Source organism: Rhinopithecus bieti, unplaced genomic scaffold (genome assembly GCF_001698545.2).
Source record: "Rhinopithecus bieti isolate Rb0 unplaced genomic scaffold, ASM169854v2 scaffold_31548, whole genome shotgun sequence".
Lineage (NCBI taxonomy): Eukaryota > Metazoa > Chordata > Mammalia > Primates > Cercopithecidae > Rhinopithecus > Rhinopithecus bieti.
In genome coordinates, this window is record NW_016814470.1 from 6,367,697 (window position 1) to 6,393,400 (window position 25,704).

A 25,704-nucleotide genomic window follows, 5' to 3' on the forward strand; every position below is an offset into this window, starting at 1 on the left:
AAAAAAGTAAAGGAATAAAAGAATGGCTACTCCATAGACAGAGCAGCCCCAAGGGCTGGTGGTTACTCATTTTTATGGTTATTTCTTGATGATATGTTAAACAAAGGGTGGATTATTCATATCTCCCCTTTTTGGACCACATAGAGTAACTTCCTGACGTTGCTATGGCATTTGTAAAGTGTCATGGCACTGGTAAGAGTGTGTAGCAGTGAGGATGATCAGAGGTCACTCTCGTGTCCATTTTGGTTTTATTGGGCTTGAACCAGCTCCTTTACTGCAACCTGGTTTGTTGTTGTTGCTGTTGTTGTTGTTGTTTGAGACGAAGTTTCGCTCTTGTCACCCAGGCTAGAGTGCAATGGCATGACTTCAGCTCACTGCAACCTCCACCTCCTAGGTTCAAGCAATTCTCCTGCTTTGCCTCAGCCTCCCAAGTAGCTGGGATTAGAGGCATGTGCCACCATGCCCAGCTAGTTTTTATATTTTAGTAGGGACAGGGTTTCGCCATGTTGGTCAGGCCGGTCTCGAACTCCTGACCTCAGGTGATCCACCTGCCTCGGCCTCCCAAAGTGCTGGGATTACAGGCATGAGCCACCGCGCCCGGCCATCACCTGTTTTATCAGAAAGGTCTTTATGACCTGTATTTTGTGCTGACAAAATCTCATCCTTTGACTTAGAATGCCTTACCCATCTGGGAATGCAGCCCAGTAGATTTCAGCCTCGTTTCACCCAGCTCCTGTTTAAGATGGAGTTCACAGGCCTCTGACAGATGGAAAGGGGCCACTTTACCCAGTGTTATCCTAGCATCTTAATGTTAGTATGGACCTTAGAGATTATTTGTCTATCCTGCCCCACTCCCATTTTACAGATGAGAAAATCAAGGTTGGAACCGAAAGGTCACAGAGGGAATCTGTGACAGAGCCAGGAGCTCATCTCAACCTGCCTCTCTGTTACCTAAACCCCAACTATGTTAGTTCCTACAAATCCTAATATATGGTTCTGGAAATTCGGGGGAAGTATCTGTTTTTGTTGAGTTGTCCTTGTGATCATGTGAAAGCAATTTACTTAATAGCTGCAGCCTGGGCCCCTCTAACCAGACACCCTTCCGGGAGGTGAGGGAGATCCAGTGTCCTGACCAGAACGACGGAAGTTAGGAATATTGTGGGACTGGGCAGGTTTACATAAGGAAGATTGGTGACCCTGACACCGGTAGAGACGCACAGTTTGTGGAGAGCGGCTCTGCTGGGCCTGGACATTTTCAAGTCCAAGGCAGAGAGGAATTCCAAGTCATCTCCCAGCCCCTGACCCTGCACCATTGACTGGTATTTGCAAGCAGATGTGCCTCAAAGGTTGCAGCTGGATGAGACCCAGTAACTGAGCTGTCCAACTCGCATTTCCCCATTTTACAGAGGAGGGCAAAGAGGCTCAAAGAGGGGCTTTGCCTTTGCCAAGATCACATATCCAGTTGTTAAAAGAGCTGAGTCTCAGCCGGGCATGATGACTCACGCCTGTAATCCCAGCGCTTTGGGAGGTCAAGGTAGGCAGATCACCTGAGGTCAGGAGTTCAAGACCATCCTGGCCAACATGGTGAAACCCCATTGCTCCTAAAAATACAAAAAAAGTAGCCAGGCATGACGGCGGGCACCTGTAATCCCAGCTACTCAGGAGGCTGAGGTGGGAGAATCACTTGAATCTAGGAGGTGGAGGCTGCAGTGAGCCGAGATCATGCCATTGCACTCCAGCCTGGACGACAGAGCAAGACTCTGTCTCAAGAAAAAAAAAAAAAAGAGCTGAGTCTCGTGGCCACCCTTTTACTCCATGGAAGCCACTAACTAGCATTTCACAGTGCTTCCCCCCAAGCCCCCCAAAACAGAAAAATTAATTCTGTATTTTATACAACCCAATGGGCTAGACTACAGGCACAGACCTGCAGGCCCACCCTCGCAAGGCTTTATAGCTCAGATCTGCTGGAGGGCAGAGTTGGAAGTGCTCAAGGAAGAGCCATCTTGGTTGTTTATATGCCTGTATTAATAGAAATTAGGAGCCATGTGGCGGCACAGCGCCCATTAGTGGGGGTGATAATACCACCTTATCATGGTGCTTATTTGCATTAGTTACTCTCTATAAAACCTACCACCAAACCCTGGGGGAGTTGAAGTGAAGCCTGCTGTGTCATGGGTGACTCTGAGTATGAGTAGGAAGGGTGGCAGTAAGGGTCTAGCAACATAGAGGTTATGTGCCTCTGTGTTTTTCTGGGTGAGTCTAGGCCTCATCAGTGATGTTTAAGGGTCATTTGAATATATATTTCCCCACTGAGGACAGCTTTGTGATGAAGGCAAAGACCCTTGGATTTTGAGTCAGACCATTGTAAGTCCAAATGTTTGCCTTAACATCACTGACTGGCTGTGTGACCATGGGCAAGTTACCTAACTTAGAAGGGCTAGTAATCCCTACCTCTCAGAGTTATACAGATGGAAGTAATATCTAACCTTTGCCCATTGATGGCCTTTGCAGGTCTTTGTTTTTCAGAACCATATTACTGTGACAGTGACCTTCCTGGCTCTGGTGCTTTCATCCTTCTGATGTTTGTTTTTTCTTTTCTTTTCTTTTTCTTTCTTTCTTTTCTTATTTATTTTGTATTTGTGTGTGTGTGCGTGTGTGTGTGCGTGTGTGTGTGTGAGACAGGGTCTCACTCTGTTACCTGGGCAGTGGCGCAGTCACAGCTCACTGCAGGCTTAACCTATTGGACTCAAGCGATTCTTCTGCCTCAGCCTCCTGAGTAGCTGGGACTATAGGCACTCACCACCATGCCTGGCTAATTTGTGTATTTTTTGTAGAGACAGGATTTCACCATGTTGCCCAAGCTGATCTCAAACTCCTGGGCTCAAGCGATCTGCCCACCTCGGCCTCCCAAAGTTCTGGGGATTACAGGCGTGAGCCACTGCACCTGGCCATCATCCTTCTGATGTTTCTTAGGAGCTTAGGTGTGCACATCTAAGGACGGATTTGTGGGATGGAGAGAGTTTGCTCCTGGGGTGCCAGAACGTCCTGTCTGAGACATTAGCATTCAGTAAGTATCTGTTGAATGAATGTTTACAGTTGACTCAGTGGGTCTGCTGTGTAAATAGAACAGATGACTATATTTCCCAAACCAAAAACCAGGACACGTCCTGACTCATTGCCTGATATGTAGGATGAAAACAGGGCAAAATACTTGAAACTGGGACTGCTTTTGAAAACCTGGCCGTGAGGTTGGTGGGGTTGTCACATGGAGCAGGAGATGCTTTTCTCCCTTTCCCTCCTCCCTCACCATGAGAGGCTACCATGAAATGCAGGGGCAGCGCACCCCCTAGTCCCTGGGCTGCCTAAGGCAGGCGCCCCGCCTGCATCCCACAGCACACACCCCCAGGCACACTTCACACCCTCCACTGAGGGAGGAGTTGCTCATGGCTTGATCTGGAGGAAGAACTGGAGCCTCCAAATTATGGAGCTGAGTAATTAAAAGCAGGGCTTTAAGCGGTTTTATTCCCCTTGGCTTGTAAAAGTCTAGCCTAGAGGCTGCTGAGAGCCCTTTTGCCTCCCCTGCAGCCACGCCTTTGGCCTTGCAGTCCATTTCACCCAGTCCGCCAGCCAGGGGACCAACAGCTAGACGTGGGGACATTCCCAAAGCGGAATCCAACCTCCCACTGCCCCCCACCTCTCCTTCATCCAGGCCCCCGTTTGTCAGAGGTGGCTGAGAGGGGAGAGATGTGGATTTATGGCTGCTGACTTGAAAGACAAAGTTGCCTTTTGTGTTAGAATTGGGTGTGGGGGAGTGGTGAGCTGGTGGTAACAAGGGAGGGAGGAGGAAGGGGCTGGGGTTCAGGGGCCCAAGGCAGGGGGTGAAGGACATGAGAAGGCCAAGAAGGCAGACAAAGGCATCCAGAGGCTCCTCAGAGCAGGGTCACTAGGCAAAGTCCCAGATGGGTCAGTCACCCCCAGCGAAGCCACCACAGTCCCCTGAGGCTATTTGTAAATGCCAGACACCCGTCTTCCCATACCCACTCCCACCCACTCCAACACCCAGATGCCACACAGCCTTCCCCTTTCTCAGAACATACTCTTTGGGTTCAGAGCCTTCATTCAACTCTCAGACGCTCCTTTAGAAGCCCAGGGAAGTAAGTCACGCTTCCTCCACCCCAGATGATCACAGCCAGTCAGTGTGGGGGTTCTTCTCTAGCAGAACCAAAGTCAGGGGCTAAGTGGGGACCCGAATGATGGGTACATGGGACAGAGGGTTGGGAAGGGTGAGCCTGGGCCAGAGAACCCTGCTGACAAGACCACTACCCCACCAGGGACCCTGAGCAAGTGGCCAGCCTCTCCCAGATTCAGGGTTCTCTCCACCACCTTTCTCCTCATAGACTTCTAGAGATGGGACATTTGCAGGTGCCTTGAGGAGTTTAAAGAGCATTCGACATGGCTGGCCTCCTTGCCCTCCAGGGGCCGTCTTGCCCCAGCTGTGCCCCACTAGCACTCTTCCTGGTGGCTCCGGTGGGTCCGTGTGGAGGCCAGAGTAGCCATCGGGTGCCTGAGTTCAGCAGGTGTTTTAACTATACCTTGGAGAGCCACATCCAACCCCCGGAATGAGCCTGGCCAATAAAGGGCTGGGTTTATAGGCTTCATAAACGTTTTACTAGAGAAATCAAGGCCTCAATTACCCAGTGGCCTCTTCCAACTGACAGCTTGTCTATTGGGACCCCTGTGAAGCCCCCAGGCAGAAGTAAGGTAGAAGAGGCTCTGGTTTATACCCTGCTGCTCGCCCCACCCATATCCTGCTCCCACACCATTCAGGCCTTGCAAATCCAGTTTTTACTCCCTTCTCCAGACAGCTTGAGCTCCATCACACACTCTCCGAGCCTCATCCCCTCTGAGGAAAGAGGCTGCCCTTTAAAGGGAGAAGAGAGCCACCACCATTTCTTCCTGACCCCCCGCCCTGCTCTTCCACAACCTCTCAGTTCCCTTTTAACTCAAGATTATACCATCTTCCCTCAAGAATAGATAGCCAGCCAGTATTTGCTCTGTGCCAAGGCCTGCGCTAAGCAGTTTACGAACATAGCTCATTGAATCCCCCTATTGCAGTGGCTCTAGCGACGTGAGCTGTGATCTTCCCTGTTTTATAAGTGAGACAATAGAGATTTCCAGAGATTCTGTCACTTGCCCAAGATCCCACAGCTCATAATGGTGGTGCTGAGATTTGAACTCAGTTCTGTACGATTCCAGAACCTTTACCATTAATCTCCTCCCTGTACCACTACCTCAAACAGTTCTGAGCCCAAGAGGTCGAGGTGAACCTGGGTGATAGAGCAAGACCCTGTCTCAAAAAAAAGAAAAAAAAAAACACACAAAAGTAAAAACAGTTTTTAGCAAGTATTTCCTCACTGGGAACGGAAATCTTTCCATGTGAGGCCTTCCTTGCCCTGCAGCGTGACAGCCTTAGCATGGGATCCAGTGTGGGCCTCGTCATCAGCCTCTGAGTCCACGTGTCTAAGAGGGGAGGGTGCGGGCAGGGGCAAGGCTGGCCAGTGATGAGGATGGAGAGGAGGGGTGCTCTCTGGTGGGACAGCCAGAGAGACCATGAGCAGGAGAGAAGGCAGTAGGGGAGGTAGGGGAGTCCACGTCCTTGCCTCGGGTCTGGACCAGTGCGCTATCTGATAGACTTCTCTGTGATGACTGAAGCTCTCTATTGGTGCTGACCCATAGTGTAGCCAGTAACCACTTGTGGCTGCTGAGCACTTGAAATGGAGCTAGTGAGAGGAAGGAACTAAATTTTTTAATTGTATGTCATTCTAAGTTTTTTTTTTTTTTTTTTTTTTTGAGACGGAGTGTCGCTCTTGTTGCCCAGGCGCTACCTCGGCTCACGGCAACCTCCGCCTCCTGGGTTCAAGCGATTCTCCTGCCTCAGCCTCCTGAGTAGCTGGGATTACAGGCATGTGCCCCCACACCTGGCTAATTTTGTATTTTCAGTAGAGATGGGGTTTCTCCATGTTGGTCAGGCTAGTCTTGAACTCCCAGTCTCATGTGAACTACCCACCTTGGCCTCCCAAAGTGCTGGGATTACAGGCATGAGCCACCGCAACTGGCTGTAATTCTAATTTAAAGGGCCACATGTGAGGCTGGGCATGGTGGCTCATGCCTGTTAATCCCAACACTTTGGGAGGCCCAGGTGGGAGGATCACTTGAGGTCAGGAGTTCAAGACCAGCCTGGCCAACAGGGCAAAACCCCATCTCTACTAAATACAAAAAATTATCCAGGCGTGCTAGCAGGTGCCTATAACCCCAGCTACTTGGCTGAGGCATGAGAATCGCTTGAACCTGGGAGGTGGAGGTTGCAGTGAGCTGATATCGTACCACTGTACTCCAGCCCGGGTGACAGAACAAGACCCTGCCTCAAAAAATAAATAAATGACCACATGTGGCTTGTAGCTACCACATTGGACAGCACAGACATGGGATGTTGATGACTGAAACTTACTCAAAGTCCTCTGATGATGTAAGGCCCTGTGGACTATGAATTTGACTGCTCTAGGTACCTCATATATGTAGAATTATGCAGTATCTTTTTGTGACTGGCTTATCTCACCTAGCATAGTGTCCTCCTCAAGGTTCATCACTGTTGTAGCATGTGTCAGGATTTCCTCCTTTTTAAGGCTGAATAATATTCCACTCTATGGATACAGCATATCTTGTTTATCCATCTGTCAATAGACACAAGTTTCTTTCACCTTTTAGCTATTGTGAATAATGCTGCTATAGACACTATCAAATATCTCTTTGAGACCCTGCTTTCAGTTCTTTGGGGTATATACCCAGAAGTGGGATTGCTGGATCACATGCTAATTCTATTTTTAATTTTTGGAGGAGTTATCATACTGTGTTCCACAGCAGCGGCACCGTTTTACGTCTCAACCAACAGTGCACAAGGGTTTTGATTTCTCCACATCCTCATCAATAGTTGCTATTTTCTGTATTTTTGATAGTACGCATCCCATTGTAGTTTTGATCTGCATTTCCCTAAGATTAGGGTCTTTTCTCTCTCTCTTTTTTTAATACTAGGTCTTCAAAATCCAATGTGTATTTGATACTTACAGCCCATCTCAATTTGGACTGGCCACATTTCAAGTGCTGAATAGCTGGCCACTATATTGGAAAATGTGGGCCGGGCGTGGTGGCTCATGCCTGTAATCCCAGCACTTTGGGAGACTGAGGCAGGTGGATTACTTGAGGTCAGGAGTTCGAGACCAGCCTGGCCAACATGGCAAAACCCTGTCTCTACTAAAATTACAAAAATTAGCCGGGCATGGTGGTACACGCCTGTAGTCCCAGCTACTCGGGAGGCTGAGGCAGGAGAATTCCTTGAACCCAGGAGGCAGAGGTTGCAGTGAGCTGAGATCGCACCACTGCACTGCAGCCTGGGTGATAGAGTGAATCTCTATTTCAAAAAAGAAAAAATATGGTTCTAAAGGGAAAAGTTGGGGGCAGTGGGTAGAAGTGTATGGGATTCAGGCATGTGTCTGGAGTAAGCAAAAACATGATAATCATCCCACCTGTCTGAGGAGGGGCTGGACATCCAGAAGGCTGCGTGTCCCTGGTCTTTGGCAGGGATGGATACAAGGAGGGAACAGGCCTTGGTGGCCTTCAGAAGAGTCTGTGGTTCACAACTGGCCCTCTTGAATGGCTGTATGAGGTGGGGACAGCCGGCACCTCAGAGCCCCAGGGCCCCTCGCTTTTGCAAAGGTTATGTTTTGGACTCTGCATCCAAACATGCCCCCAGATTTTTCTACCATCACACACCGGATAGGAGTCTGGCTATGGCCAAAGGGTAGGGGACCTGAGCTTCCTTCCCAGCACTCTACCTCGACCCTTTGCTGCCCCCCACCTCCCCCTGGAGCCTGTCTAATCAGATCCAGGCCTGACCTCACCAGAGGTCCTGGACCAGGAAGAGAGTCCCCCTCCCCTCCCTGAGCGGCCCCAGATCTGGCTCTCAGGAGGCCCCTCCCCTTGGGTGATTTATAGAGGTGTCCAGGAACTGTTTCCTGCCTGTGTTCTGTTCCCTTCCACTCCTGTGAATTGCTAAGCTCACTTTCTGCCCTCTGTCTCTCCCCACAACCTGGTCGCACCTCTGGTGGGGGCAGGGCGGGGCTGGGAGATTCCTTCCCAGATCGCTGTAGACAAAGGTACCTTCTTCCTTTCTCCCCACCCACTGCCAAGCAGGACTTTGTCCTTCCTGTTGCTTTCTCTGGCCCTCACACCTGGAAGACCATTGCCCATCACCCCCCAAAACTGTCCCCACCAGGCCAACAGACATCCACAGGAGTGTAAAGCATCAAGAGCCAAAGTGACAGCACCACTGTCAGGTGCACCAGCCACAGACACAATACCACCAGCACCAGACATAAATACTCAGTGCTAACATACTAGCTGGTCTGTACTGTCATCAGCAACGCAGTGGCCTGCAGGGTGACTCGTTCAGATCTCAGGGTGCCCTGAGGTCTGGCCTTCAGCCCCACTTCCTCAGGTTTGCCCAGGGACCCTCTCCCTAGAGAGACATAATGAGGGACAGTCCACCCAGCTCTGTGGCTTCCTGGCACAAGCCAGGGCATCAACACACTTGTGAATCAAACATGTTCCACCCTGAGGGGGCTGAAGTGGCCCCAACATCCCTTTTCCTCAAACTTCCTAAAGAAAAAAATTCTGTGCCAGCCTGGGCAACATAGGGAGACCCTGTCTCTATAAGAAATACAAAAATTGGCCAGGTGCAGTAGCTCATGCCTGAAATCCCAGCACTTTGGGAGGCCAAGGCGGGTGGATCACGAGGTCAGGAGTTTGAGACCAGCCTGACTAACATGGTGAAAGCCCGTCTCTACTAAAAATACAAAAACTAGCTGGGCATGATGGTGTGCACCTGTAGTACCAGCTACTCGGGAGGCCAAGGCAGGAGAGTCGCTTGAGCCTGGGAGGCGGAGTTTGCGGTGAGCCGAGATCATGCCATTGAACTCCAACCCCGGGCGACAGAGCAAGATTCCATCTCAAAAAGAAAAAAAAAATTTTAAATTAGCTGGGCATGGTGGTGTGCGCCTGTGGTCCCAGCTACTCAGGAGGCTGAGGTGGGAGGATTACCTGAGCCTGGGAGGTCAAGGCTGCAGTGAGCTAGGATCACACCACTGCACATCAGCTTGGGTGACAGTGTGAGATCCTGTCTCAAAAGGAAAAAAAAGAAAAAATACTATTGCTTATGAACCAGATGTACATGGAAGATTTTAGGAGACTCCAGCTAAGCTGAGTTTGCTGGCCCAGAGATTGTGAATCCTGTTCATGAAGACAGATAGGGAGGCAGGACTGGAGGAGCCCTGAAGAGTGGCTCGTCCACTCCCTTCATTTGTGGCTGAGAGGACGCTGCCTGCCCAGGGTCTCACAGAAATCTTGGGACGCCTAAGGAATATGCAGGACTGACCAAAAAGCTGAGAGAGGGTATAAGGAAGGGAGGGAAGGAGGAGCCTCAGATGAAGAGGACCACACCCTCCTCTTGCACCTGCCCTTCCTGGACCACACCTGTGCAGCCAGCTGGACTCCCAGGGGTGGGGGTGAAGAGCCTTCCCTAGAGCTCATTACCCTTCCTCCACACAGTGAGAAGAAGCTAGTCCAACATGCAGTCCACTCTGTGGTTACCTGGCTTTGGAGAGTGAGAAACTTGTTGCAGAACTAAGGGACATCCCAGCAGAGAGCCTAGGCCTCAGTTTCCCCTTCCTAAAATAAAGAGATTAGCTGCAGATTCATGGTTTTCAATTACTCTTAAAGGCAAAACTACCCTTCAAATTAAATGTTTAGCAGAACTGTAACCAAGTAAAGCTGATGGAGAGGTACAGCAAGGTGCTGCTCTGATGGATGGGAAATGGGAGCAGGAGGTGGACTTAACTGCATCCAGGCGGCCCCAGGGGACCCGTAGGAGTCAGTTGCACTGTACACAGTGAAGGATATCAGACTGGCTCCATACCTGTGACCCTTCCAGCTCTAGCACCATGTCCAGCTGTGCTGTGGCTGCTTAGTGCTGGGGGGAGGAGGAGTGAGCCAGGCAGTGGAAGCCAGACTTTCTCCATCCCTAGCACCCTGATAAGAAGAAGCCCTTTCCCTTGTATATTTCCTCAGGCCAGCTTCTAGCAGTGGGTGCCTCCAGGGAGCCCAGAATGGGACTAGAAGCACAAAAGGATTCGTTCCTTAATGAGGAGGCATCTGTAGTCAGCAGAGCCATTAGTCCCCACCCCAGGTCCCTGGGGGACTGCGAGCTCCTCTCCAGCTGGAGTGAGGAGGAGGCAGGCAGCTCCCCATCTTCGAAGGAGCAGGGCCTGGGGGACGTAGACAGCTGACCCGGGAGCCTGGATGCCCTCTCCACTCCCTGGGCTCATGGCACCCAGTTGCCTTCCTGGAGGTGGAGGGCTAGAGACAGTAGAGAGGCTCCAGTAGAGCGGCTCCAGCAGCACCTCGGCCCCCCTCCCCCAAGACCCTGGGCTGACCTCCCTTGGCCAAACACAGTCTTTGGCCTGAGACCAGGAAGGCTGACCTCCCAGTGCTCCCTGGGGATCCTCTCACCAAGCCTGATGGGAGCACCAGCTGGGACACTTACCCCCCACCTCCCACCCCCAGGGCCCCAAGGTACTGTTTATAAGGGCTGTACCTACATGGGGATGTGTGTGATTGATTACCTGCACCGAACCAGAGGTACACACCCGCCGCAGCAGTGGACGGATTCCTGTCCAGACGTGGACACTCAGACCACATACACAGAGACACAGCCCTGCACACATGTACAAAGAGGCGCACATACCCATCAGCCGCACTCCCAGGAGGCCCTCAAAGACGAGAAAGCAGGGCGGGGGATTTTTTATGCATGTTTATATTTAATGAACCACATGCAAATGAGATGGAGAACACGCCACAAAGGAGCCAGCCCCCAGAGACTCTGGGTGGAAGGGCACAAAGGCTTGCCTTTTGGGCCACCCTGGAGGCCAGATCAGGCTGGTGGATTGAGGGGGCCTGAGATGGGGCATGGGGGCCACGGGGAGGGTGGCCTGCCCACACCAGGGAGCCAGGAGCAGGAGCCAGGATGAGCTCCAGTGTCCCTGCTGCTGTGGGGGAGGGCTTCCTCTGGGAGGGGAGCAACTGTCCCAGTTGATGGAGTGCCTGAGACGAGGGGCTGCCTGCCTGGACAGATGGTGTACCGCCTTCCCGCACTTGAAGCAAAGTGGATTTTAATGAAATCGCAGCCCTGGTGCTGAAGCTGGGAACCCGAGTGGGAGGGGCTCCTTCCCCAGGCATTACAGGGTGGGGTCTGGGCATGGGTGGAAACGGGGGTGGGCAGGAACACTTAACCAGCCTGTCACTGGGAGGGGAGGGTGCACCACAGCCCCTCTGCACTGATGATCTCTGCAGACCAGAGTTCAAGCGGTTAGTTCAGATCCCCAAAAGGTGGGGAGGGGTCCCTGAATATTTATGACACATTGAAATGTAGATTGGTAGGTCTGACAGTCTTCTGAGAGGCTTGTCACCTTGGATGGATGCAACACCCTCTTGGGGTGCATCGAGAGACTGCAGATGAACTGGGGGGTGGGAGGAGTAGGAGGAGGAGAAGGGACCAAAAAAAAGCTCCCGGGCCTGGAAACCAGGGCCTGATGACCAGTGTCCTTGCTGGGCAACATTGGACCAATTGCTTCCCTTCTCTGAGCCTCAGCTTCCAATTCTATAAAATGTGAAGCACTGAGGATCTGAGCCCTTGCCTGCCTTAGGGAGAGTTTATGAAAATGCATCTGAAAGCTGAAAAAGTGGGGTGTGGGGCTTTGTCTGATTGGCCTTCATGGGTCAGTTTTGGGGGACCAAGGTCTCCAAGGGAAGTCTGAACAGCCCAGGATTTCCTTATTAGAGGTTTGTTATCCAGAAGTTTGTCCAGACTTTTTACAAAGTATCCCGGCCCAGCCTATACCACCTGTTAGGGGAGATGTTTCCTAGCTATTGGAGGCTGGAGTAAGTGCTGATGGGCCCCCCAAGCTACTGCTCTCGCAGGAAAACTCCTGCCCCTTGATGGAGTGGGCTCCAGGTCTCCGTGCCTGTGACTCCACTGCAGCCCATTCTCCCCTCCCCTCTGCCCTCAGCAGCACGCCGCAATCATACACTTCTCTTCCCCCAGCCATGTCGGACTTCCACGTGCATCCCCAGGCCACCGTGGGTGAGGAGGGTGGCGTGGCCCGCTTCCAGTGCCAAATCCATGGGCTTCCCAAACCTCTGATCACGTGGGAGAAGAACAGAGTCCCAATTGACACGGACAATGAGAGGTGAGTCACGTGTGGGAAAGACAGAGGGAAGACAAAGAGTTGGCCAGTGACTCTGGCCTTAGAGAAGGACTGCCCGCGGCTCTGGGAGCTGCAGTTGGTGCCCACAGGTGCCTGAGACAGTGGTGTTTCTGCAACCGCAGTTTAGACTGCGTATCCACATGATTTGCTGGGCCCAGATTCTAGGCGCATGGATGTGTCTGAGGATCATGTGTGATCGTTGTCAAGGCTGGAATTGAGGGTATATCCACCTTCGAAAGTCCCAGTGTGAGTCTGATGATGTTGGGATGGTGCAGTGCTTGGGGCCTGGGCTGTGTCTTGGATGCCCAGAGTCTTTGTGGCTGATTATATCAATGGCTGTGCTGGTGGCCAACTGTGTCCCTCCCCTCAACAGGTACACATTGCTGCCCAAGGGGGTCCTGCAGATCACAGGACTTCGAGCTGAGGACAGTGGCATTTTCCACTGCGTGGCCTCAAACATCGCCAGTATCCGGATCAGCCACGGGGCCAGGCTCACCGTGTCAGGTGAGGGTCCTTCGGCCCTTTCCCCCAATCTTAGATCAACCCGCTTCAACTGGCCTCTGCAGCCTTCTCGGCCACGTGCGTGCAGAGTGCCGGGCTCTGTGCTGCCTGGCGTGAGGGTGCACAGGAATCTGAGGCTGGATCTCTGGCTCATTTCCCCCGGGAATCCCATCCTATGCTGATCTCCAGGACTCCCCCATTGCTGGCAGTCCTGCAGGGCCAGCAGGAGAGGGACGGATGTCCAGAATGTCCTGGTCCGCTGGTATCTCTCTACCCACAGGACCTGGTTTCTGGGCTGGTGTTTGTTTCCCACCCGCTGTGTCCTGGGCTGTGGGTGGGGTGAAGAAGCAGGAAAGTACCCAGCTGAAGTGAGGAAATGTGGCATCTTCCTCCCAGGCTCGGGCTCTGGGGCCTACAAGGAGCCGGCCATCCTCGTGGGGCCTGAGAACCTCACCCTGACAGTGCACCAGACCGCGGTGCTTGAGTGTGTCGCCACGGGCAACCCGCGCCCCATTGTGTCCTGGAGCCGCCTGGGTGAGCCTCATCCCCACAGCCCCTGCCCCTCCCAGCCTGTCCCACCCCCTGGAAGGGCCAGTCTCAAACTCCTCACCCAGCTCCGGGGGAATTTGGAATCCTGTTTGTTCTCTGTGGGGGTCCATTCTATCCCTGTGATCTGGGAAGAGGGTAAGTTTCCCTCTCTTGGAAGGACCAGGGAGGCCCCCTTGTCCACCCTATTCTCCCTCCCCCTGCAGGGATGGCTTAGCTCCCTGGGTTACCTTGTCCAATCCTGGCAGTCCTCCCCTCACCCTGGCCTTGGGGACCCCAGCACCCTTCAGCAGCCCTCAGCACCCCAGAATCTGTCCCCTCCTGCTAATTCCTGTCCTCTATACCCTGGCCGTGTTCCTCAGCTGTACAGTCCCAAGCCCCTCAAAATCCCAGCCAGTTGTTAGATCCTCACTCTGGGCCCTCCAGTCTCTAGCCTGGCCCCCTAAGTCCCCCAGCCTAAATCCCCAGGCAGCTGAAGGAGAGAAATGAAAGGGTGCAGATGGGCCCACATTGTCTGAGCGGAAAGGTCGCTCGGGAAGGAAACTCTGGAGGGGGTGGGGTGGGGCCGCATTCACAGGGAGACTGTGCCACATTGTAGCAGCTGAGTGATGGGGAGGGAGGGGGCAGCAGGCAGGATAATGGAGTAGATTTCACCACTTCAGGGCCTGAATGGGGAGCTGTCTCCTTGTATTCTGACTGTGCTAATCTGATCCTGGTGGGGGTGGGGGAAGGGCTCGGGTCCCTGGGAGAGACTGGGAAGAGTGGCCTCACCATTAGGAGGAACCTCTAGGCACTCCAGGAACCATCTGGTCCAACATTTCCCAAAGCATGATCTGTCAAGCGGGAAGGAATGGCCTACTGGTCTAACAAGTTTGGGAAACAGAGTTAACTGGGTCCCCCCTGTACCAGGTCACAGGGGTACTGTGATGTGACTTACCATCCGGGCATAGAATGGATATGTGAACGTGGATCCAGAGAGATAAACCAGGCTTGGAAACGTCAATCTAATCCAGACTCCTTACTTTACAGACTGTGAAACAGAAGGGAAGGGCCTTGCAGGTGGCCCGTGAGTCAGTGGTGATGCTAGGTTCAGGACAGGGCGTCCGCTGCTGGGCACGAGGGTTCTGTGCTGCACTCTGCTGCCTTTTCCATGTTAAGGTGCCTGGGAGGGAAGGGGCAGAGTCAAAGACTGAGGCTCCTTGGAAGACGGGAGGAAGGGCGAGCCCTCTGGAAGTTTCCTTTACTTTCCTTCTTACACATCGATATCTGACCCTCAGCCATCCCCCCTCCCCTTCCTCCCCAGATGGTCGCCCTATTGGGGTGGAGGGCATCCAGGTGCTGGGCACGGGAAACCTCATCATCTCAGACGTGACGGTCCAGCACTCCGGCGTCTACGTCTGTGCGGCCAACAGACCTGGCACCCGGGTGAGGAGAACAGCACAGGGCCGGCTGGTGGTACAAGGTATGGATCAGCCAACCCTGGGGAGGAGGGCAGGGATCTCCGCACAGTCCCTTCCTCCTGGCCTAGGCCCAACCCCAGGGCCCTGTCTCACCCCAGTCTCCTGGACTCGCCCTTGCCCTGCCCCTCACCCCTCACCGGCCCCCAGGCCAGGCCAAAGGCGGTGCATTCTCCCTTCCAATGCTTGCGTTGGGAATGGGTAGACCGTCTTGGTCATGCAGCAGCCCCTGCATGCCCTCTGGGGGCCGTCAGCGCCCCGACACCCGGGGAGTCATTTCCACTTTCTCATCTCAGCTGGTGTCCCCACCTGTGTGGCTCACACGTGTCTCCCCACGTGCTGTTTTCATTCACACGTGTGGCACGTCCATGCTCACACCTGCCTGCATGTGCGCTTCTGGCCTGCTTGTCATTTTCACACTGTCGCCAGCAGCCTCACTGTGCACGCAAAGCTGCCTCCCCTTCCGCCGGGCGGGGCCCTGCCACTAACCAGGTCCTTTAGTTGGCCTCTGGCCATGGGGCTTAACTGTCCCCGTGACTGGGCTTGGATGAACATTTTCAGGGTTTTCCTGTGGTTGTTCCCTGCCGGAGATGAGGTGGGGGAAAGGGTGGGAAGTGGGAGAATTAGGAACTTAAATGCCCGTTTGTTTAGCATTCCATGTGCCATTAATCTGTCCAAATGAAAGTGATGGAGCATTTCATTTCCCGGTTTTAATAGAGGCTTGAGGCCTGAGATTGGAGGAGAGCAGAATTGAATGTGGGGGCGAGGGCGCCCCCGGTACTGAGGCTCATACATCTCCCCGTCATTACTGCTTTCTGGAGGTGCAGCCAAACCTATTAGCACATTTATTTATTTAACAATTTCCTGAACAGGGAGCTCAGCTTGATTGCTTTCGGATACAAATGTCAGTCTTTTAAATAGTCATTATAAAGGAGTCCTCTTGGGTCTGCCTGGGGCGGAGGGAAGAGGGAGGTGGGCCATCTCCTGAGCTGGGCAGGAGTAGAGGCTGGGCCCCACCTGGAGGAGTCTTCAGGGGGCAGATGTGTGTTTGGAGCCCACCTCTCGCCCTGTGTATCTCTGGTCCCATCCCCTGTTCCCTTCCTCATGCCGTCACTCACAGCTGTCTCTGTCCGTACCCACCCCGCCACCATCCTGACCCCACTCGCAGCCCCAGCTGAGTTTGTGCAGCATCCCCAGTCCATCTCCAGGCCAGCTGGGACCACAGCCATGTTCACCTGCCAAGCCCAGGGTGAGCCGCCACCTCACGTCACATGGCTGAAGAATGGACAGGTGCTGGGGCCGGGAGGCCACGTCAGGCTCAAGAACAACAACAGGTACATGTGTGGTGTGTGCTGGGGTGAGGACCTGGGAGAGCAAGGAAAGGGGGGCCTGGAGTGAGTGGCCTGAGTAGACTGTGCACCTCCTGCCAGGGAGAACACAGAATTGGGAGTCTGGAGATTGGGTTGGAGTCCCAGTTCCACCACCAACTTGCTGGGAGATTTCACACAAGTCATTAGTCTCCTGGAAAGACTGTTTCTCCATCTCTCAAATGGGGAGATTTGGTCAACCTCCAGGGAGAAGGAGGGAACCTGAGGCTCTCTCTCTCCCCTGCAGCACACTGACCATTTCTGGAATCGGTCCTGAAGATGAAGCCATCTACCAGTGTGTGGCTGAGAATAGTGCGGGCTCATCACAGGCCAGTGCCAGGCTGACCGTACTGTGGGCTGAGGGGCTCCCTGGGCCTCCCCGCAATGTGCGGGCGGTCTCTGTGTCTTCCACTGAGGTGCGTGTGTCCTGGAGTGAGCCGCTGGCCAACACCAAGGAGATCATCGGCTACGTCCTGCACATCAGGAAGGCTGCTGGTGCGCGCGGCCAGCTCTGCTCCCCCTTCCTCTCATTCACTATTTCTCATCCCTTCCGATCATGCACGTCCTGACCCGGTGCCTTCCTTTCCTTCTCCCCGCTGTCCCCCCTGGGCACCCTGGCTGCCCTCATTTCACCAATGCTGGCAGGACTCCCCCAGTCCTTCACACTCCCCTGCCCACCCTGTGCCTCTCCAGACCCACCAGAGCTGGAGTATCAGGAAGCAGTCAGCAAGAGCACCTTTCAGCACCTGGTCAGCGACCTGGAGCCCTCCACGGCCTACAGTTTCTACATCAAGGCCTACACACCAAGGGGGGCCAGCTCAGCCTCTGTGCCCACCCTAGCCAGCACCCTGGGTGAAGGTGAGGCCTGGGTGTGGAGCACAAAACCACAGGCACTCAGGGTATCAGAGCAGAACCACCATGCAAACTTGTTCAGGTTGTGCACTGTGCTGGGTGCCCGGCCCTGAGCCTGTCAGGGCTGAGTCTACTTGGAGGAAAGGGCTTCTTTTTCTAATTCATAGGAAGGTGCTGCTTTCGTAAGCACATGCTCTGGGTCAGAGGCCAGAGGGCTGTCAGGTTTTTGGGGGTCAGTGTCACAGGTGGAAAGTAGAAAAGTAGAGCTTCCACTGGGTCCTCACATCATGGCCTCTTTCTGTACGTGCAGCCCCTGCCCCACCCCCACTGTCAGTGCGGGTCCTGGGCAGCTCCTCCCTGCAGCTGCTGTGGGAGCCTTGGCCCCGGCTGGCCCAGCACGAGGGCGGCTTCAAGCTGTTTTACCGCCCAGCAAGCAAGACTTCCTTCACCGGCCCCATCCTGCTGCCTGGAACGGTCTCCTCCTACAACCTCAGCCAGCTCGGTGAGGCAGACACAACCCGGGGCTTAGTGGGCTGGGCAGGGTGCGGCGCTGAGGGCCAGGAGGTGGTGTACAGGGGTCACCTCCCTTTCCCGGCTAGGACAGAGCACGTGGTGGGTCAGGGGCAGTCACTCAGCCGCCCTGCCTTCCCCCAGACCCCACTGCAGTGTACGAGGTGAAGCTGCTTGCCTACAACCAGCATGGAGATGGCAACGCCACAGTCCGCTTTGTGTCTTTGAGGGGAGCATCTGAGAGGACAGGTGAGGGCTGGGGATGGAGTGCAGGGCTGAGTGGGTGGGAAGCAGGGAAAGTAACAGGGTGAGATAGCATGTGCCACGCTTGAGAGCACAGGCTTAGACTGCAGTTTGAAGCTTGGCCATGCACATGCTGGCTGTGTGACCTTGGTCAGGTTATTTAACCTCTCTGATCCCAGTTTTCTCTATAATACAGAGATAATAGTACCTACTTTACAAAGCTGTGGCAAGGATGAAATGGTCCATGCTATTCCTAGTATCTGGTAAAAAGAACCAAAAAGATTGGACTGGAGTCCTGTAGGCAAAGTCAAAGGGTATTCCCACTCCCATTTGGGGGTGGGAGCAGCTGAAGGAAGAGGAGCCCCCAGAGGCTGGGTGTTTAGGAGTGCTTCAGACCTGGAGAGCCAAAGCCTCCAACCCGTCCCTGTCCCTAGCCTTGAGCCCACCATGTGACTGCCGGAAGGAGGAGGCCGCCAACCAGACATCCACCACAGGCATCGTCATTGGCATCCACATCGGGGTCACCTGCATCATCTTCTGTGTCCTCTTCCTCCTGTTCGGCCAAAGGGGCAGGTGGGTCCTGGGCCAGGGAGAGGGGCTGGGCTGGTGTGTGGCGGACTAGGCCTAGAGAAGGTGAGTGTGGGCTCACTGCCTCTGTCTCTCGTCTCTCTCCCTCCCCTCAACTCTTGGCTCACCCCTAGGGTCCTCTTGTGTAAGGATGTGGAAAACCAGCTGTCCCCTCCTCAGGGTCCCCGGAGCCAAAGGGACCCTGGCATTCTGGCCCTAAATGGGGCGAGACGGGGAGAGCGGGGCCAGCTGGGCCGAGATGAGAAACATGTGGATATGAAGGAGCTGGAGCAGCTGTTCCCCCCGGCCGGGGCAGCAGGGCAGCCAGACCCCAGACCCACAGTGAGTGTCCATGTCTTGAACAAGCCCCCGCCTCAGGCTCTGACACCGTCACCCTCTGATCCTGCACCCCTTCACCTTGGCCACGGGCCTCAATCATTGGCCTTAGTCAAGCTGCAGGTCTTCTCTCTGTGCCCCTGAGTCAGGCAGGGAGACCTGGAGACCCTAAGCCCCAAGTGGGGTTGAGTTGGAGCCTGGCGCCCTGGCCCTCAAGCTCACACCTGTGTGACGGGCTCTTTCCCCAGCAGGATCCTGCAGCCCCTGCCCCGTGTGAGGAGACCCAACTCTCCATGCTGCCACTTCAGGGGTGCGGCCTGATGGAGGGGAAGACAGCGGAGGCCACAGCCTCCTGCGCAGGCCTGGCGGCTGCCCCACCACCCCCAGATGGAGGCCCCGGCCTCCTCAGTGAAGGCCAGGCTGCCAGGCCTGCAGAGGCCCGGGTTACCCAGCCAGCTCACTCTGAACAGTAGCCAGTGTCTGGCAGGCTCCAGAGGGTGGCCGGAGAGGGGGCCCATTCTCAGGTCAAAAGCAAGATTTCTACTGTCATGTGGGATTTGGATGGTCCTGGGGGCTCCCCAGCATTTCTGTCCTGACTGCCTCTTGGGTTGTCAAAACCCAAGGCAGCCTTGGCAGGGACCCCCACTCGCAACACCCATCAGGAGCTGGAGTAGTTCCTGCAGGAGCCCGTTCCCTCCCTGGGCTGACGCCCCCTCACCTCTGCCTGGCACCCACGTGACTTGGAACTGAAGTAACATTTTTCTTTAAAAAGCAAAACTTAAAATCAAAAAAAAACAAAAGGGAGAGAGATAGAGGAAGGTGAATTAGACTCCAAAAGATGACCCTGCTGTAGCTGGGCCCTGACACTGTCACCCTCCACCGACCTTGTTTTCTCAGGATGGATTTTTGCTGTTTTGGCTCTCAGCACCTACCTCAGCCGGAATGAATGTCCTGGGGGCAGTGGGGCAGTGGCCTCAGCCTCCTTACCCCACAGAGCCCGAATGCACTCCTACCTCAAGCCCCCTTGATGGGGACCCCCCTCTCCCTTCCCACACTGTTGTCCAGAGTAAAAAAAAAAAAAAAAAAAAAGCATTTCCCCATTTCCGGGTGTGAAAGAAAATGTCTACCTCAAGGCTCGCTGGCTCTGTGGGCTGTGTTGTCACTGGACCTGCCTCCCCACCCCTCCTGCCCACAGCCCACCTGCCTCTCCTGCAGAGGAGAGGCCAGAGGTTAGGCCACCAAGGGGAACTCTTGTGGCCTACGGAAATAGAAATGGATTGGGCAGAGAGAAAATGTGAACGAAGCCAAAAATGAGAGGAAATTTGTTCCTTGAAGTATAAATTGTCCAAACGAGCCACCTCCCAGCACACCGCCTGTCCCCGTCTTGTCTGTCCACTCCCATTTGAGCCAGCCCATCCTTGATGGGGATGCTCATGAGGAACCTGGGCTTGGGAGGGTGGCATCACCTGGCCGCCTGCCTCCTGTCCTGCAGGCCCGGCCCCTGGAATGTACCATGTGTGGGATGGGTGTGTGTGAGGGTGAGGGGGTGTGGGTGTCCCCTACAGAGGCGCCCCAGCCTCAGGCACCCAGCCAGCCTGATCCACCCCTCGACAGGGGAGCACCCACTGTCAGCAGCCACGGCCGGAAGCTATTTTTATACAAGGTGTGTTAAGGGTTGTGTTCTTGTGACTTTTGGTTTCTCTTTTCTGTTGTGTTGTTCTTTGAACTACTTAGTTAAAGAAGAAGAAAAGAAAACCAAGGAAACAAATGCCTATTTTTGGTTACACTCAGAAACATTTTTTTAAATAGCAGAAGAAAAACTTTTTTTTAAAGAAAAAAAAAATAAGTGTATTCCTTAAGAATGAGATTAGACCATAAAAGTCCCTGACCCCCAACCCTCTAGGGACACCCCCACCCTGAACTTTAGTTAATTAGCTGAAGAAGATAGAATTTGTGGTGTTTTCCTAGAAAACTAGAGCTGTGTCTGTGTGGACTTGGGGAAGGGTAGTCCCTTCCCTTCTCCCAAATGATGTGTGGATGCCCAGGGCGCCACAAAACTCCAAGGCAGTGCCCCCTCTGTTCCCAAGGCAGCTTCTCTCGGGAACCTCCCTCTTTCCCTTGGGAAGGGTGGGGCTGGGGGTCACCTGGCCTGACTTGGGTTTTGTCACACTCTGCTCATTTTGACTGAATAAAAGTCCTGTTGCCAAAGTGAACCTGGAGTTTTTTGGTGGCTGTGTCAGGCCCTGGGGGAGGGGCTAGGGTGCTGGGTGGGCCAGGGCCCTCATAGGCCCAGAACCTGGGATAGTTGCAGCAGACCCCACACACCACAGACCTCTGCCACACGAGGCGCAGTTCCCGAGCCCTCACCCCTCCCTGTGAGGAAGACATGCTAGTGACTGTCATCTCCATTTTATTTATTTAATGTATTTTTTTGAGACAGAGTTTTTTACTCTGTCGCCGAGGCTGGAGTGCAGTGGCACAATCTCAGCTCACCACGACCTCTGCCTCCCGGGTTCAAGAAATTCTCCTGCCTCAGCCTCCTGAGTAGCTGGGATTACAGGAGTGTGCCACCACACCCAGCTAATTTTTGTATTTTTGGTAGAGACGAGGTTTCGCTATGTTGGCCAGGCTGGTCTCGAACTCCCGACCTCAAGCAATCCGTCCATCTCAGCCTCCCAAAGTGCTGAGATTACAGGCATGAGCCACTGTGCCTGACCGGTCATCTCCGTTTTATTGTTAATGAAACCAAGAAAAGAGAGGTGAAGAAAATGTCCAAAAGCCCACACAGCCAGTTGGTCAGTCTGATCCTCACACAGGATCCGAGTTTGTATCCAGGCCAGGCCGCCAGGTTCCAGGCTCTGCATTCTGACCACCGCTCCACGCCTCCTTGGCCAGCAGCGAGGAGACTGCCTGCTCAGCCCACCAAGGTTGAGGACTCTCCAGGTGCTGGCCAGGCCGGGCTGTGTGCTTTTCATGCACTGTCTATGAGGAAGGACTGGTTTCCTCCCGATTCTGAAGCTGAGGAAACAGGCTGTGACTGAGTGATTCTCTCCAGGGCACTCAGCCAGGACTCCGACCAGGCCTCTCTGTTCTGCCATTGTCTCTTAGTCCAGGCTCCTGAAGCCAGGTGACTGGGGCTGCTATGGCTCAGACAGGTGCGAGAGAGGCTGGGCTTAATGGCAGTTACGCTGACAAAGATCTGGAGGTCTCAGCTGGCCTCAAACTTGAGGCAGCGGCATAATGCAGCTGCTGGTGAATTTCAAAGCCTGGGTTCACACCCAGGAAGCTCGGCAGACCTGGAAAGCCAGGTTCTAAACCCAGGGGCACCTTTCGAGAGGAACGTACCAGGAGAGCAGTTGGTAAATTGGGTTCCCTGGCCATGGCTGGGGTGAGGGGGAGCTCTCTGGAGGGCCTCACTCTCTCTGCCCACCCTCACCCAGACCAGCTCGATATTTTTTCCCATATTTTTTTCTGTCTTATTACATGTTGGACTTTTTTTTTTTTTTTTTTTGAGAGAGAGTCTCATTTTGCACCCAGCCTGGATGCAGTGGCATGATGTCGCTCACTGCAACCTCCGCCTCCCAAGTTCAAGCAATTCTCCTGCCATCAGCCTCCCAAAGAGACTGGGATTATACGGCACCAGCCACTACCACACAGGCCGTCATTCTGAAGATGCCTGGCCAGGTGCCTTCAGATGTTCCTTTCAGGATCAGAACTCTACTTCTTTTTTTTTTTTTTTTTTTTGGAGAGTGGAGTCCTTGCTCTGTCACCTCAGGCTGCGAGTACGTGGCCGGATCTCAGCTCTGCAAGCTCCCGCCCTCTCCGAGGTTTTACGCCATTTCCTGCCTCAGCCTCCGAGTACTGGGACTAACAGGCGCCAGACACCTCGCCCGGCTAATTCTTTTGGTAATTTTTTAGTAGATGACATCGGGTTTCACCATGATTAAGCCAGGATGGTCTCGATCTCCTGAACCTCGTGACCGCTCCATCTGCGGCCCTCCCAAAAAGTGCTGGGATTACAGGCTTGAGCCACCGCCCCGGCCATCCAAGAACCCTACTTTGAAGTGAAATTTTTCACAAGAGTTCCAACATGGGCTCGGCACAGTGCATCACGCCTGTAATCCCAGCACTTTGGGAGGCCCAAGGCAGGTGGATCACTCCTGAGATCAGGAGTTCAAGACCAGCCTGGCCACATGGTGAAACCGTCATCTCTACCAAAAATACAAAAATTTTTACCCGGCGTGTGGTGCAACACCTGTAATTCCCAGCTCTCGGGAGGCTGAGGTGGAAGAATTGCTTGGAACCCGGGAGGTGGAGTGTTGCAGTGAGCCGAGATTACAACACTGCACTTCAGCCTGGGCAACAGAGCAAGACTCTGTCCAAAAAAAAAAAAAAAAAAAGAATCCACCAAAGTATGATCATGCAGATATATGCAAATTGTATGCAAAACCCACGGAAATATAGGCAGGGCCTGGCCTAACCATCACGAGTCTCAGCCAGGCTAGGGTAGATGACAGAGCAGGGTTCCAGTGAGGAAGGTTAGCAGAAATAGGTGTCAAAGCTGAGTGGCCTGACTGGAATCCAGGTCCTGAGATCTCAAATAGCCCAGAGGCCTCAGGCTGAAGAACCCCCTCAAATCTCACCGCCCCCCACAAACTATCTTTGGGCAGAAATCTGCCACAACCAAGGCTGCAACCTGTTCCAATCATCTAATGCTGTGCAACAAACAACCCCAAACCTTTTTTTTTTTTTTTCTTTGAGACAGAGTCTTACTCTGTCACCCAGGCTGTAGTGCAGTGGCATGATTTCTGCTCATTGCAACCTCTGCCTCCCCGGTTCAAGCAATTCTCGTGCCTCAGCCTCCCGAGTAACTGGGATTACAGGCCCATGCCACCACACTGGGCTAATTTTTTGTATTTTTAGTAGAGATGGACTTTTGCTATGTTGCCCAGGCTGGTCTCGAACTTCTGAGCTCAGACGATCTGCCCGCCTCGGCCTTCCAAAATGCTGGGATTACAGGCATAAGCCACCGCACCCGGCTTTATTTTTTGACCAAGTCTCACCCTGTCGCCCAGGTTGGAGTGCAGTGGCATGATCTCCACTCACTGCAAGCTCTGCCTCCCAGGTTCACACCATTCTCCTGCCTCAGTCTCCTGAGTAGCTGGGACTACGGGCGCCCGCCACCACGCCTGGCTAATTTTTTGTATTTTTAGTAGAGACGGGGTTTCACTGTGTTAGCCAGGATGGTCTTGATCTCCTAATCTCGTGATCTGCCCACCTCAGCCTCCCAAGGTGCTGGGATTACAGGTGTAAGCTACCATGCCCAACCTTTTTTTTTTTTTTTTTTTTTTTTTAAGAGACAGGGTCTCACTCTGTTGCCCAGACTGGAGTGCAGTCAAACCTCAGTGGTTTCACATCACATTTATTTGACTTACAAGTCTGCAGCCTGGGCAGGGCTCAGGGGCAGCTGTCTCTGCTGCACTCTGCATCAGCGTGGGCAGCTTGAAGCCTGGGGGCTGGGATCCTCTGAAGGCTTCCTCCCTCCCGAGTCTGGTGGCTGATGCTGGCTGTGAGCCCAGCATCTCCACGTGGCCTCTCTGTGTGGCCTGGGCTTCCTCACAGCATGGTGGCTGGGTTCCAAGGACAAGCATCCTGAGAGAGAGAGCCAGGTGGAAACTGCAACATCATTTCTATGCTGGCCCGAGTGATGCATCATCACTTCTGGTATATTCAGTTCTTTAGAACAAGTCGCTAAGGCAAGCCACATTCAGGGAATTCGAGGGGAATTAGAGTCTTCTTTTCAATGGAGGGTCAAAGAATGTATGGACTGTTTTAAAATGACCACAGGGGCAGGGAGCAGTGGCTCACCCGCTGGGGAGAATTGCTTGAGCTCAGGAGGCGGAGGTAGCAGTGAGCCGAGATCATGCCATTGCACTCCAGCTTGGACTACAGAGTGAGACTCTGCCTCAAATAAATAGGTAGATAAATAAATAAAATGACTACAGGGCCACGCCGGAGGGACAGGTGGGGAACAAATATGAGCCAGGAGGCAGGGAGGGGAGGAAAGCTCTACCCCATGGCCCTGGGACTGTGCATGAGGTTGGTGGGGACACAGCTGGGGGTGGCAGGAGACAGAGGGTACCCCCAACTCCTATGGGAATGCTGGGGCTGGACACGGAATGAGTGAGTGGGAGCAGCTAAGGCTGGGGGCCTGCCTTGAATTCTGAGTTAAGGCTCAAGTCAGGGAGAGGAACAGCTAAACCCAAGGCCCTCCCTCAAAGAGGTATTAGAGGGCTGGGCACAGTGGCTCACTGTGTAATCCCAGCACTTTGGGAGGCCAAGGCGGGAGACAGCTTGAGGCCAGGAATTCGAGACCAGCTGGACAACATGGCAAAATCGTCTCTACACAAAATTTGAAAATTAGCCAGGCATGGTGGCACATGCCTGTAATCCCAGCTACTCGGGAGGATGAGGTGTGAGGATCGCTGGAGCCTGGGAGGTCCAGGGTATGAGGGGACTTAAGGGACTGATCTGAGGGCTTTGTTGCTCCCCTGGGCCCCCCCGTAGCTACCTTGGAACAGGGAGGGAGTGGGGAGAAGAAGGGGCTAAGAGGAGACCGAGGAGGAGCCTGGTTGGCAGAGAAGGGAAGGGTTCCTTGGGCTCGAGAGGCATCAACACTGGACTCTGAGTTCCCAGAAATGTGAATGGCCCCTTGGTCACCGTGCACCACGTGCCACCACCACAAGGCAGGATTGGCCCTGGCTATTACTCCAAAATAGCCACCCTCTGGCCAGGCTCTGCTCCCCACAGCTTCTCCTCACCGCGGTGTCTCTTCCTGCAGATGTCTCTCTCGCTCCCTGGCAGGGCTTCCTTCCCTAGAGGCCCAGGATTCCCTATGCTGCATTTTATCTCATTGCCTCAAAATCTGGCTCCCTCTTATGTGGACTTGTG

General features: G+C 53.8%; 1 protein-coding gene across 3 annotated transcripts in view; it reads left to right on the top strand.

Moving 5' to 3' along the window:
• IGDCC3 (immunoglobulin superfamily DCC subclass member 3) overlaps nucleotides 1-20,966 on the top strand; it is a 51,626-nt gene extending 30,660 nt beyond the window's left edge. Inside the window, exons 1-13 of one of the 3 annotated variants that reach the window (XM_017851205.1) lie at nucleotides 2,878-3,067; nucleotides 12,212-12,356; nucleotides 12,748-12,878; nucleotides 13,272-13,409; nucleotides 14,725-14,883; nucleotides 16,047-16,212; nucleotides 16,493-16,740; nucleotides 16,939-17,103; nucleotides 17,408-17,599; nucleotides 17,752-17,856; nucleotides 18,285-18,423; nucleotides 18,552-18,759; nucleotides 19,002-20,966. In XM_017851205.1, coding sequence (XP_017706694.1) covers nucleotides 12,214-12,356; nucleotides 12,748-12,878; nucleotides 13,272-13,409; nucleotides 14,725-14,883; nucleotides 16,047-16,212; nucleotides 16,493-16,740; nucleotides 16,939-17,103; nucleotides 17,408-17,599; nucleotides 17,752-17,856; nucleotides 18,285-18,423; nucleotides 18,552-18,759; nucleotides 19,002-19,226 — 2,019 coding nt within the window. In that variant the 5' untranslated portion in view covers nucleotides 2,878-3,067; nucleotides 12,212-12,213 and the 3' untranslated portion in view covers nucleotides 19,227-20,966. Of the gene's footprint in view, nucleotides 1-2,877; nucleotides 3,068-12,211; nucleotides 12,357-12,747; nucleotides 12,879-13,271; nucleotides 13,410-14,724; nucleotides 14,884-16,046; nucleotides 16,213-16,492; nucleotides 16,741-16,938; nucleotides 17,104-17,407; nucleotides 17,600-17,751; nucleotides 17,857-18,284; nucleotides 18,424-18,551; nucleotides 18,760-19,001 lie in introns of those variants that run through there. The other 2 variants (XM_017851203.1, XM_017851204.1) reach the window with 2 other exon arrangements.
• The last annotated feature ends 4,738 nt before the right edge of the window (nucleotides 20,967-25,704 follow it).